We start from the raw sequence: 12923 nt of genomic DNA, 5'->3' as shown, positions 1-12923 counted from the left end.
AAATAAATTTATAAGATATTACAGATCTTAATAAAGACTAATTTATATATATAAATAAATAAATATTATTTTTTATATATATTTGAAAAAAAAATATATATATATTTTAGAATTATATAATATTTAATTATATTTATATAATATATATATAACATAATTTGAAAAACACTTATTTTTATTAAAATACTATATATATACCAAACCATAAACCCCCCCTCGTCCGGTAAGGTACCTAGTAGGTAGTTTACTCCGTACTAGTACTATAGTGTAAGTCCCCCTCGGCGTCCCTGATTATGTAACTGCTATGGGCGTCACCCAGCAGCTCCTCCTCCTCCCTCCTGAGACTCCCCCGTGGTTGCCTGTCTGTCCTCATTATTCTCGCGCGGGTTCCTTCACTTCTTCACCCAGCGCTCTTGACATTGTTTTTGGCTTACTGTGTTTTCGCATCTTCCACTTCCTTTAGCTTTTGTCCCTTCAATGCCTCGTCCGTCTCTGATGCAAGCGACACTTCAGTAATGTACTCCTCATCGAATTCCTTCCTGGGCGGCGCCAACAGCGCTCGTCCAGGACATCCACCTTTCGTGCAGCCATCTCCATACTCGCAGTTCCCACCTGGTCAGCAGCAGCCACTGCAGCAGCCGCATCAGACCGGTTTTGCTCCTCAGCCAACCGGGTATGCCCCTCAGCCAACCGGGTTCGGAGGCTCGCAGTTGCAACCCCAACCTACGGGGTTCCCAACTGGACAGCTTCAACCTCAATTCACAGGTTTCCCTGGCGCGGTACCACAGTCTCAGCAGGCAGGCTTTGGAATCCCTGCCCAGCAGCCCCAGTTCACTGGATATCCCGCTCAGGCGCAGCCTCCACAATTCCAGGCCCCCTCAAGCACTGGCCTTCCTGTTCGTTCGGCCCCTCGGACTTCATCGGAGATAGCAGACTCCTTCCAGGATGGTGCTGGTATAGCTCCGCCGCCGCCGCCCAAATCTGCTGGAAGTAAGATACCGAACATTCGCCTCTCATTTATCACCGCGCAAGACCAGGCGAAATTCGAACAACTCTTCAAGTCTGCGGTTGGCGAAAACCAGACGATGAGCGGTTAGTACGACCCCTCTTAAGGATATGGTGACCCGTTGCACTTCCTGACACGTTGCCTACAGGAGAGAAGGCGAAAGAACTTCTATTGCGGTCAAAGCTCCCGGGCGGTGATTTGTCAAAAATATGGTGTGTAAATGGTTATGCCCGATTGCTGCAATTGGACCGCTAATCGTTGTAGGATCTTGTCGGATTCCACCAAATCTGGGCAACTATTCTTTCCAGAGTTTGCCTTGGCTATGTACCTGTGCAATCTCAGAATCACGGGTAGAGATCTACCGGACGCGCTCCCCGAGAAGATTAGGAACGAGGTTTCTAGTGTTGTGGACATCATTTCGTTCCAGGTCCCCGACACTCAGCCAAAACAGCCAACCAGAACGAATGTTCCCAGCTTCGATCCTCCGCTACTGGAAAACAAGTCTGCTCCCCCGGCCCCGCAGCAACCGCAGCCACAGCAGCCGACCAATTCGCATCTCCTCACACAGCTTACAGCGCAACCTACAGGGTTCCATCAGGCGACAGGTTTTCAGCAAAACCAACCCTCTTTCTCGGGATCGAGCTTCATTGCCCCACAGGCTACTGGCTTCCCCGGACAAGCTCAGCAACAACTCCAGGCTCAACCGACTGGGTTCATGACCAACCCTCAGCCAGCAGGCTATAATGGACCTCGTCCCCCTATGCCTCCCATGCCTACTGGTTTTGGTTCAAGCTTGAGCCCTGCACAGACTGGGGGAGTATCTGGGCTGGTTGCACAACCTACTGGGGTACCCGGCCAGTGGGGGTTTGTCAATGCTCCATCATCCGGCTTGCCGAATATTGAGGCTCTGAAGCAGCAGCTGATGCCGCAGCCGGGTCGCGAAGGTGGGTTTTCTGCTGCTGGTCTCTCTGGAAATGCTCATATCCCATGGGCTATCACCAAAGAAGAGAAAAAGATCTATGACGACCTCTTTCGAGCCTGGGATGGGTTCCACAAAGGTTTCATCGGAGGTGATACTGCTATTGAAATCATGGGGCAGAGTGGTCTTGATCGGACAGACCTGGAACGCATTTGGACGCTAGCGGATCCCAACAACAGGGGTCGACTGAACATGGATGAATTTGCCGTGGCAATGCATTTAATTTATAGGAAACTAAATGGATATCCAGTCCCGAACCGCCTGCCTCCAGAGCTTGTACCTCCATCTACAAGGAATCTGAATGATTCGATCGGCACAATCAAGTCCATGCTTTCACAAGACGCGGAAACCAGAAAGGCTTCTGGCGCATTCCTGCAACCCCAAAAGACCGGTGTAAGTTATCTGAAAGAACATTCTTTCCGCGGTGGCGCGGTTTCTCCTGGAGTCGGTCGCAAGGATGCCACGCTTTTCAAAAACAACGATGAAGCTGCTGCTGGGTATCGATCCAGTGCTCGCCGCCGTGTTGGAAACAATGGCCGAACACCCTCACCTGCTGCGTCTAAGGCGTCCGATGAGGAGTTGTCTGTCGAGCAGCTGAAGAAGAAAATCCGTGAAACCCAGATTATGCTGGATGCCGTGGATTTCCAGGATGAAAATCAAGCCGAAGAGGATGATGCTTTGGACCGGAGAGACCGGAGAGAAGCAGAAAGCCTCATGGACCGGATTCGACGGGTGCAGGATGACATAGACACCCACCCGGATGCGACATTCCGTGCCCTTGATACTGGGGCTGAACGGAGATCACTACGTCGTCAACTGCAATCCTACCAGGATATGGTTCCCCAGGTAGCCTCGGAAGTAAGGCGTGTTGAGCGGGAAATTACCGATGTCAAACTCGAGTTGTTCCGTCTGAAGGATGCAAAGGAACATCCTAACAGCGCCTCTTCTATCGTGGGCACAGGCCCTGGTGGTATGGTGACAGAGGCTGACCGTATTAAAGCGCGTGCCCGTGCTAGGATGCAAGCACGAGCGGCCGAGCTTGCTGGACGGCCTGTTCCTGCCTCGCAAGACGACGACGGGGCTGCAGCCCGTCGACTTGAGGCCGAAAGCGGCAATTTCAAGGCTGAGAGAGAGAGAAATGAGGCAATGACCCGTGATGTAGAGGATAGCGTCCGGGAATTTGCGAGAAGTCTGGAAGACAGCCTCAGAGATGGTAGTCAGAATTCAACTCGTGAGCATGAACGGCGGCGTTGGGAGGACGCTTTGGGAGTTGAAGATGTGATCCGGGACTTCATTTACGATTTGAAACGCAGTAGTCGCACTGCTCATGTTCGCAAGGAAGAGTAAGCATATTCGCGCGTCCCCCATATATCCTTTCCCCTCTTGCCTTATTCTTTCCGCCTGCTTTTCTTGATCCTCCCCTTCTATACCAGTATCACAATGCGTGTTTGTACCTTCGAATCGAAACGAGCTAATGAATTTACAGGCGATCAAGAGCAACAGATGTGAGAGAGCAGCGGTCTCGGTACGATGATGCGCCACTGGGAGGCACAACTACCACACATTCTTCTCCGACGCCAACCGGTTCTGCCGGATCAACGCCAGGTGCTACACACGAGGACCGTGTTGCGGCTGCTCGAGAACGTGCGCAAAAGCGCATTGCCGAACGAATGGCAGCTGCTGGGCTCAAACCCCAAAATGATTCCGCGGAGACTCTCGTGCAACGACAAGAGCGTGAGAGAAAGGAACGCGAAGAGCGCCTAAGGCGAGCAGAAGAGGAAGACGCAAAGAGGGAACAGGAGAGGCAGCGCCGTCTAGCCGAGGAACAAAGCGGACCTGCGGTGCAGTCTGCCAAACCGGCTGGCAAGAAGCCCCCTCCGGCACCGCCTTCACGAAAGGGCCGGACCGGTAGCGCAGGCCAAGCCGATATAAAGAAGGCAATGGATGGACCAGCTAAAGCAGAGCAGGCGGCCCGAGAGCAATCTATTAGAGAAGAGCAACAGGCGCAGGAAGAAGAGACAAACCGTTTAGAGTAGGTGACTCACTACCCCTGCATCCCCCGCTGACGCATTGCTTACATAGATCTCTATTCAGAGCCGAGGCCAAAGAGCGTGAAGCAGCATTTCAAAAGGAAAAGGACGCACAGGAGGCTCGCCTTGCCATTCTCCAAGAGCAGGTCAGACAAGGAAAGATCAAGAAGCAAGAAGAGAAGCGTCGCAAGGAAGAGGCGACCAGGGCGGCGAGGGAACAGGAAGCCAAGCTAGCAGCTCAGCGTGCTGAACTTGACATGGCCCAAGAGCGAGAGCGCCAACTTCAATTGGAATTGGAAGGGATGGAAGAGGAGAGCTCGTCGGATGAAGAGGGGCCCTATGATATGACCCCTCAGGATAGCACCCCAACTCAGAGCCAGGTTTTCTCTGCGGCAAATGCTGCATCGACGCCGCCTCCGGCCGTTGTACCCTCAGCTCCAGCCTCGGAGCCAGAAATGGTGGCCAGCCTCGCGAGTTCTCCTGCTGGCAGTCACGCTGGGCCCGCTAGCCTCAGCCCGGAAGCCGAATCCAAGAACCCTTACTTCAAGAGAATCAGTCAGCCTACGGACAATCAAGTCTCGCCTCCAGCTCCCGCACCTCAGCTTGGGGCCTTGAAAGCTGAGCCCCAGTCAACAAACCCTTTCCACCGCCTTACCCAACAGCAAGAAAGTGCCAGGCCGGTTTTTACCGCGTCTGGGCCACTGGAGCGCAAATCTCGTGTACGCCCCGAAGCGGATGACGACTGGTCTGCGGCCGGGTCAGACATTGATTCGTCCGATGATGACGACGATGAGCGGCCAGGCGGCGGTAGTGCGAAGCAGCTTGCCAGTATCCTATTCGGCACAATGGCCCCTCCACGGCCCTTGAGTGCCATGGATGACAAGTCTCCCTCTAAATCGTCCACTCCGGTCCAGGATAGTCCCGCAATGCCAGCAGCATCAGCCGCTGAGACGAGTGAGGCCACCTCGGGGGCACCTGCCACCTTTGCCCCTCCGCCGCCGCCCCCTCCGCCGCCGGCACCGGCACCACCGGCAGTGCCGACTGTTCATGTCGAAGCTGGCGTCCCCCCGCCGCCGCCCCCTCCGGCCCCCTCCATGGCACCCCCGGGACTACCCCCGCCACCACCGCCTCCGTCCGCCCCAGCCGGAGGAGCTGGTCGAGGGGCTTTGTTGGCCTCCATTCAGGCAGGAAAGGGACTGAGAAAGGTTCAAACAAATGACCGGAGCACGACCTCCTCCGCGGGCCGTGTTCTGGGTTGAGGCTGCAATACCCACCGCACCGTCAACTACAATTCGTGTTCCGCTTGAAGATCCTATGGCGTCCAGACTATGGGATGGACCTCCCCCCTAATGAACAAGGCACTTGCCTGTTTCTTGTTGCATTATTTCTGCCTTCTTCCTGTCAGATTATGAATCAGCATTAATATTTCTACATGTTCAGCCTCTCTTTATTTACTCCACGTTAAGCAGATGATAAAGTAGATGATAATAAGTTTATCAAGCTATGAATTCCTTCTGTAAGATTGCCAGTTCATTCGTTGGAAAGAAACGTATTGTGAGAAGTCAATACGTACACACACACACATATATATACAATAGTAAGCAAAACAAACGCAGGTGGACAGGACACCCCACACAACGAAAAGTGGGAGCAAATCGAAAGCAGACCAAATGCAACTAGGTTAGAAGTTCGGCAAGTACGTTGCCTATGGTACTGATGACCCAGAGAATGACAAGTCCCCAACCGATCTTCTGATCCATCTTCCACTTGTTCAAGGGAACCACGATCAACAGGCCAACCAGGGTGATTAACAAAGTAGCACCGCTGATAATGAGCACCTTGGAGACAGGGATCTCGTACGAACCACCGGTCGCGGCTATTGTTTCTGGCTTCGCGTTGACAGTCATGTACAGACCACCCAAGCCAATGCCGAGGAGAATGTTGAGCATGGGGCCCCCGAAGCAGGCACTCAAAGCCATGACCGGATAACCTAAGCGCGCAACTGTAATGTCCGCAACTAGGTCGCCCAAGGAATTTCCAACCGCAAATACCGTGAGCCCGAGAAGGGAGTCGCTAATGTTTAAAATAACACCCAGGGTCTTCAGGAGGTTGACAACCTCAGTGGCAATGGTTGCAATCCAGAAGATCGCGACCACAAAGCCTATAAGGGCAAGGGTAGGACGCCATGCAAGCGGGGGTTGTGAGGATCGATTATGTCGCACACTGGTTGTCAGGCACGTGATACATATCAAAGAGAAGAGAAGCGAGACCATGGATGGCAAGAAAAGGTTTCGGGCCTTCAATTCGGAATCCACAGTGGTCCAGTACATCAAGGACACAAAAAAGGGACCCATGAAAAGCTGCACCCAGACAAGCCAAAGACACCACTCTTTTGAGGTTGATGATTGTGATTCAATGCTTGTTTGAACAGCAGGCAACTCGGAATCCAACCGGGATTGCCTCTGTGGAGGATGAGGCTTGCCATTCCGGTCGACTACGTCTGGTATGGAATCTTGATCAAGGGCTCGGAAAAGAGGGCTGTCCTCTGGCAGCCTCACAGCAGGCGACGGGGCATTGTCACCATCTGCTGAAGTGACTACAACAGGGACACCGGCGTCAAATTGTACAGGCTCAACGACAGGAAGTGTGATTGTGAGGAGGAGTACACTGGGAGCTGCAACCACACCAAGTAATCGTTCCCAGAATGATTTGGATTTCCAACCAGCCAAGGTCGGGCAGAGCGTTGGAAAGATCTGCTGGGAAGCAAACGGTATGGATGGCCACCACGACAACGACCTTGTCCGGTTACTCCCACCACCGAAGACACTTTCATGAATTTGTAACACCTCAGAGGGGGTAGAAGCGGCTGGAAGGCGTATGCTCGGCGCCCTGGAGGGCGTAGCGCCCGATGCGTCCTGGAAGATTGGGAAGGGGCTCAGAGGACTCTCGGGCAACGCACCAGCCGCACCAGGCGTGAGAGAGGTCGCGCGCGGGGATAGCGGGAGCGGGGAACGAGGACGTGAGCCTGCCATTTGATAGGTGGGAGAATGAAAGGTATCCGGAGGTGCAAGTAGATTGGGGCTTTGAAGACGCGCGCTTGGCCCAGGACTCGAAATTTGCGAAGCCTTGTCGGGCAATTGTGGGGATAAGTTTGGCCCCGCACTCTGTTCTGGCTGATGAATGTCCGCCGACATCACGGCTTCTGTTTCATCAGCAGAGGGTCGACTGATGGTAAGACGGGGTTGTAGGCCGGAACTGAACATGCGTGTATCCAGTCTCAGGTCAGCAGCAGCATTGGCAGATGCAGCTCGAGTGCGAGCAGGACCAGCGGCTTGATAAGGCGACAAGCGGTCGCCAACAGACGGACGACTAGCTTGTGGGTGAGACACTACAGATGCATTGTCTGATTGTAGCGAATGCAGTTGCGAGCTCTCCTCGTCATCGGAGGACCGTCCGAGGATAATGGACTCATATCGGTGGATATTCCTGGACCTTTGAAGAGATGAAAGTACCGATTGAAACTCCAGCGCACCCACAAGACTTGGTCTGATCGGATTCAGAGTATTGCGCCTGCGAGTGGATGGGCGAAATATGTGCATATTATCGCGTATTTCAGCAAGATATCGGTTGCGAGTTTCATCGTCCTCCTCTCCTTCCTGCCAAGTCGGTACGCCAGACCTCTCCAAAGCATCGAAATCCTCACCCCGAAGAAGACTAGTAGATTCCGAAGCGACCCCGGGGTCATCGTCTTCCACTTCTTCGATATCCAACTCCTGGTTGTCCGGAATATGGAAATGCGATCGAGCTGCTAAATTCCTCTCATACAAGCGACGCTGTCGAGTAATGTACCAGTGCCACGTCACCACCAAGATAACGTAGAAGCAATAGAGGGCGACCATCGTAGCCGACTCCCAGACATGGAGGCGACCATCTCCTAAGAGGAACATACTGAAGCTCACCGCCAAGATGAAATACCCGACGTCACGAATGAAACTTCTCCGTGCGACTTTGAATGGGCGAACCAGCGCCATCGAGCCAGCTACCACCGATGTTATGAAACTTGCCGCACCCAGCAGTTCTCCGATGGCCAAGCTCCCACTGTTAGATCTCATGGCAGCAAAGGTGGAGAAGACGTCCGGACTCCCGTTTCCGAATGCGAGGAAGGTGACACCGGTTAGGCTTTCACTCAAGCCGAGCACGCTGGCCAAGGTGCTCAGATCAACACAGAGGAAATCGCTGGCGGCAATGCCAATGGTGCTGAAAAGAAGGGAAAGCCATAAGACGATGATGATGAATGCAACAGGCTTGGCATTGGCCAAGCTACAATAATATAATTGGAGGTATGAAAAAAGACCGTCCTCGTGATCAGAGCAATTGGACTGGACGAAGGAACATTGGTCTTCCACTTGGCGGACTAGACGGCACTGGGTAAAGGCAAAGGAGGTGAGCATTTTTCTACATGGCAGATGGTGCACTCTAACATACCTCCGGAGCGTCGTCCCGCCTAAAGAGCCGAGGGACATCGTGATCGGGGAGTCGTTCGACGACTGACAGAGCCAAGGGAGCTGTCGGATCACGACTTAAACGCCCGAAAGTCCAGCTGAGAAGAGCAAGGGCAGTAAAAGCCAAACAGCAGCTCCAGAACGGCCGAGCCGAGTATGGATGCTTCTGGGAAGCCGAAAGTCGACGACGAAAGTCGGGCGTCAGTAGTGGTGGTAGCATGGTTGGAGAGATCGCGGCATCCTGGGCGATACTGTCTGGGAATAATCACAGTGCGCTCTCTAAGTCGAGCCTAAGAGGCGAATGAGCATAACAAAAGGGGAGGGGGGACGCGAGAAGCAATTGAGTCAAATTGGCGAGAGCAGAGCCAAGGCAAGGGGGACGTGATACAATGATGAGTACCTAGGTACTCCGTAGTCGTTAGTAGGAGTAGGAGGAGTAGTAGTTGTAGTAACTAGTAGTTGGGAAGTGGCAGCCAGCGCAGCACGCACCACCGACCGACCCGCCCAGTTGGAGCTCGACTGTGGCCCACCGATAAGGCAGCTTAGCTGGGCACAAGCCACGGACTGATGTCAGAGTTCAGATGATGGAGTAGGAGGTGGCGGTGCATCAACCATCCTCATCGTGGTACACGGTAGATGGAGATGGCCCCATCTGGGGGGCAACAACAAGTATTACTGTAGCCTCCTGGACTCGGGACATACCAGAACAGACTGGACCGAGAGATAGTCATATAAGTAGACGAGTTGGACTCGAAGTCTTGCGTAGACAAAAGTAGAAGTCGAGAAGTAGTCGAGAATGGAAGAGGAAGGTCACCTGACAGCGCGGGGCCGGCTAGTACGAGTACCTGATACGGGACCTGTACGTAAGGTAAGGTGGTAGTACCTAGGTACCTTGCCTAGGTATTAAGACAGGTAAGATACCGTATATACTACTTTACTAGAAACCGCCGAACCGGTGCGTTCTGCGCGCCTGGTCGCCGTCGCGCGGCGTATGTTTTTTGTTGATTGTTTGTCCGATCGGTCGGTCATATTATTAACTTCGCCTTCCCTTCCCCTCCTCCGCGGCCTTTCACCAAAGGGGATGACCAGGGTCCTCTCTACCGTTGGTCCTCACTGTCCTCTTCTGCCTTCTACTACGCAGATCGCGACGAACAGTCCACTCCGAATGATTGATCCCCATTTCCAATCCTTCCCCCTCCTCAGCCATAACACCAGTCCGTCTACCGCGGCATTCATCCACAATGCCCCGCGTAGCAAATTCCAAGCACCGCCGCTCTAATGGCGCATCCACCCCTCACAAGAACTCTCCCGTCAAGTAGGTCCCACGCCCGGACGAGTGCTACGTCATGCTGCGACGCTGCCATCGGGCCATTCACTAATTGCACTAGGATCCCGCTCAATGATGACATGGGCGAGAAAGCCGCCCGCATGGAGGCGAGGCAGGCCCGACATGACCGTCAGATGGACCAGATCAAGGCCGCCGTGAAGACCCCTATGCCACCTCGACGATACACAGGCGTATACGATAACGGCACGAGCCCCGCGACGCCGCGAGGTTCGGGCCACCGGGGCCGGGAAAGTGATGGAGACGGACGCAGGGCAGTCACCCCGATGAAGCGCGTACCTATCCTGGCCAACTTCGAGGAGTGGATGAAGATGGCTACCGACAACAAAATCAATGCCAATAATTCTTGGAACTTCGCCCTGATTGATTACTTCCATGATATGTCCCTGCTTAAGGAAGGCGACGGCGTGAACTTCCAGAAAGCCAGCTGCACACTAGATGGCTGTGTCAAGATCTATACCAGCAGAGTCGATAGTGTGGCAACGGAGACCGGCAAGCTTCTAAGTGGATTGGCAGATAGCCGGGATAAGAGAGCCCGCGAAGCCGGGGCGGACGGCGAGGACGCTGAGGACGACGAAGACGGCGAGGAAGGGACGTCCAGAAAATCACGGAGAAAGGTTCGTACGCATGTCGGCAATGTGGATATCGTGATGTGATCACTGACTTGAGTTACCCAGGCACAACGCTCACATGAAGCTACTCTTGCGCCCTCTTTTGCTTCACTCCAGCTGAAAAAGTTTGAGCTAGAGTTTTCGGTTGATCCTCTGTTCAAGAAGGCTTCTGCAGATTTTGATGAAGGTGGCGCCAAAGGCTTGCTTCTGAACCATTTGTCAATCGATGGACAAGGACGTATCGTATTTGATAGCAGCGATGATGCTGCCGAAGAGACCAAGGACACGGAGAATTCGCGTCCAGATCCCGATGAACCTGAGCAGCCAGGCTCCCCTTCGTCTGATACCCAACAACAGCCCGACGATACTTTTGATGAAGATGTGGAAATCGACATAGCTCCGTTGACGCGTCAATTTTTCCCAGATTTGGACCGTCTCGAAAGCCAAGATATCTGCCCGTCTTTGAAGAATTTCGACCTTGGAGACCCTAGTGGCTCGTTAGATATACCCTTCCTCAAGGCCCCCGAAGACTGGCGCCACGAAAAGGGGCAAGAGGAAGGACACCACCCAAACGATGCGTCAGGAATCATGCTCGACGATGATAATGCTGTCGGGTTCGATGACGATGATGCCACTCTAGCAGGGTTCGATCTGAGCGGGGACGCAGGCTTCGGCGATGGTGGTGAAGTATGGGCACGTGAAGCTGCCCTTGAACCAATGCTGAAGGTGCACCGCCTAGATAGGGAAGGTGACGAGAACGCTGACGGGGAGGAACTTGACAATGATGATCCATACACCATCTCCCTCACCCACCAATCCGACAACCGGGACCATGAAAGTATACTAAGTTATTTCGATAATGCGCTGCAGAAGAATTGGGCTGGGCCAGAGCACTGGAAGATTCGCCGGATCAAAGAGCAGACTGCCGCAACCAATGCCAACTTGGCACCGAAGCAACGCAAGGAAAAGGAGCCTTTTGAGATCGACTTCATGGCACCTCTAGACCCTACGGTCGCCGAGTTGATGTATACGCCAGCCAGCTCAAATTCAACCATTTCCCTGCCGAAGACACAGTGGAAGACTAAAGGGCGCAACCTCCTCCCCGATGACAAACACTTTAATTCCCGCCAACTACTCCGTCTCTTCCTGAAACCGAAGGCTAGGATGGGCTCGAAGAAATTGATGGGCTCCCGGCGATTTGGCCATCGACGACAAGATCAGACTTCGGGGAACGGTGAAATGGATGAGGTATTCTGGGCCAATCATAAAGCCGAAGAAGCCGCTGCGTCTGATGAAGGCGTTGCTGGAGCGTATGACGCCAACTTTTTTGCAGATGATGATGGTTTAGCATTCCCTAACGGCCTCGGTTTGGGTGACGATGATGATGACAATCTCCCATTTGCGGACGCCAGGGAGATGCTATCCCCACCCTCTGACGGAGCTCCAGGCGCATCTGCAGAAGCTGGAGGAGCATCCGGTCTTGCTGCTCTCCTCAACATGGCCGGGGGGGTTCCTGGCTCTACACAGAATAGCGGGGGATTTGGCTCGCAGCTGGTAACGCAAGGTGGCCGCAGAGCACGACCTGACTACGTGGCATACGCGCGAGTTGCCAAAAAGGTTGATGTCCGACGACTAAAGCTGGAAATGTGGAAAGGTATGGGTGAACGGCTAATCTCATCGACAAATTTCGGTTCTGTATCTCAGGCTGAAGTAGAGGCCGCCCCCCAAGAATCCGAACAACAAACAACTGAGGCCGAGACACAATCTATGCCGCCACCAGAGGACAACAACCCAGCTCCGGGTCCTGAATCTGGGGGGCACGCAGATGGTACGCTCCGGTTCACGAATATTATGAACTCCTTGAGAACGGTGTACGCTCCAGAAACGCTGCGCGATATCAGCACATCCTTTGGCTTCATTTGCTTGCTTCACTTGGCCAACGAGCAGGGTCTAGTGCTACAAAACGATGACGGGTCCAATGGCATTGGCGCAGGCAGGCTAGAAGAGATTTTCGTCTCCAAGGATGCAAACGCTGTCCTTGAGGAAGGAGCCATCTGACCTGGGGTTTGGCGCGGTTGTCTTTTACGTAAATGAATGAATGTACAGTCATGTGAAAGACTGCGGGCTGTGATGGGAGTGATGTTGTCTGGTTGGGATATAGGCTTGGGTTTCTAATGCGTGGGAGTTGGTGGGCATTTCTTATTGTATTTTGGATGATCGGGCTGGCTTCTCTGTTATGAAACCGATTGGTATTTACCTTTTTTCTGGCTGGCAAGCCTGCAAATAACAATACTTTTCATGATTACGTACTTTTTTTTTTCACTTCCTTATATTGTTGATGTCTCGTTGCTATAAAGGTTGCTGTTGGTCATACGGTACTTCCGTAGCAGGATCTACATGGCCAACCAGCGAAGCTATCTGGAGCATTAACCAAGTGCAGTACTATCAAC

At 53.2% G+C, this 12923-nt stretch overlaps 3 protein-coding genes across 3 annotated transcripts; 2 read left to right on the top strand and 1 right to left on the bottom strand.

The window, feature by feature from the left end:
* Positions 1 to 360: 360 nt before the first annotated feature.
* Positions 361 to 5274, top strand: pan1 (actin cytoskeleton-regulatory complex protein PAN1; the record flags this gene model as incomplete). Its single annotated transcript, XM_025545540.1, has 5 exons — positions 361 to 1092; positions 1155 to 1218; positions 1271 to 3328; positions 3472 to 4017; positions 4068 to 5274. The coding sequence occupies exons 1-5, from the start codon at positions 516 to 518 to the stop codon at positions 5272 to 5274; spliced, it is 4452 nt and encodes a 1483-aa protein (XP_025395623.1). The 5' UTR covers positions 361 to 515.
* Positions 5275 to 5691: 417 nt separating this feature from the next.
* On the bottom strand, positions 5692 to 8737 carry BO70DRAFT_374199 (sodium/calcium exchanger protein; the record flags this gene model as incomplete). The annotated part of the gene is made up of 3 exons (XM_025544956.1): positions 5692 to 7848; positions 7879 to 8439; positions 8501 to 8737. The coding sequence occupies 3 exons, from the start codon at positions 8735 to 8737 to the stop codon at positions 5692 to 5694; spliced, it is 2955 nt and encodes a 984-aa protein (XP_025395622.1).
* An 843-nt stretch (positions 8738 to 9580) lies between these two features.
* On the top strand, positions 9581 to 12762 carry BO70DRAFT_344450 (condensin subunit BRN1). The gene is made up of 3 exons (XM_025541457.1): positions 9581 to 9832; positions 9906 to 10479; positions 10540 to 12762. Exons 1-3 carry the CDS (start codon positions 9759 to 9761, stop codon positions 12529 to 12531), a joined length of 2640 nt encoding a protein of 879 aa, XP_025395621.1. The 5' UTR covers positions 9581 to 9758; the 3' UTR covers positions 12532 to 12762.
* The last annotated feature ends 161 nt before the right edge of the window (positions 12763 to 12923 follow it).

The sequence above is a fragment of the Aspergillus heteromorphus genome, assembly GCF_003184545.1.
Source record: "Aspergillus heteromorphus CBS 117.55 chromosome Unknown BO70scaffold_33, whole genome shotgun sequence".
NCBI classification, from domain to species: domain Eukaryota; kingdom Fungi; phylum Ascomycota; class Eurotiomycetes; order Eurotiales; family Aspergillaceae; genus Aspergillus; species Aspergillus heteromorphus.
This window is presented reverse-complemented; position numbering and strand designations above follow the sequence as displayed.

Bases quoted from the DNA above. Each gene is read 5' to 3' on its own strand.
- BO70DRAFT_344450 (XM_025541457.1), top strand. From the start codon at position 9,759: ATGCCCCGCGTAGCAAATTCCAAGCACCGCCGCTCTAATGGCGCATCC. The intron at 9,833-9,905 runs GTAGGTCCCACG...TAATTGCACTAG, and splicing joins CACAAGAACTCTCCCGTCAA to GATCCCGCTCAATGATGACA. The intron at 10,480-10,539 runs GTTCGTACGCAT...TGAGTTACCCAG, and splicing joins CCAGAAAATCACGGAGAAAG to GCACAACGCTCACATGAAGC.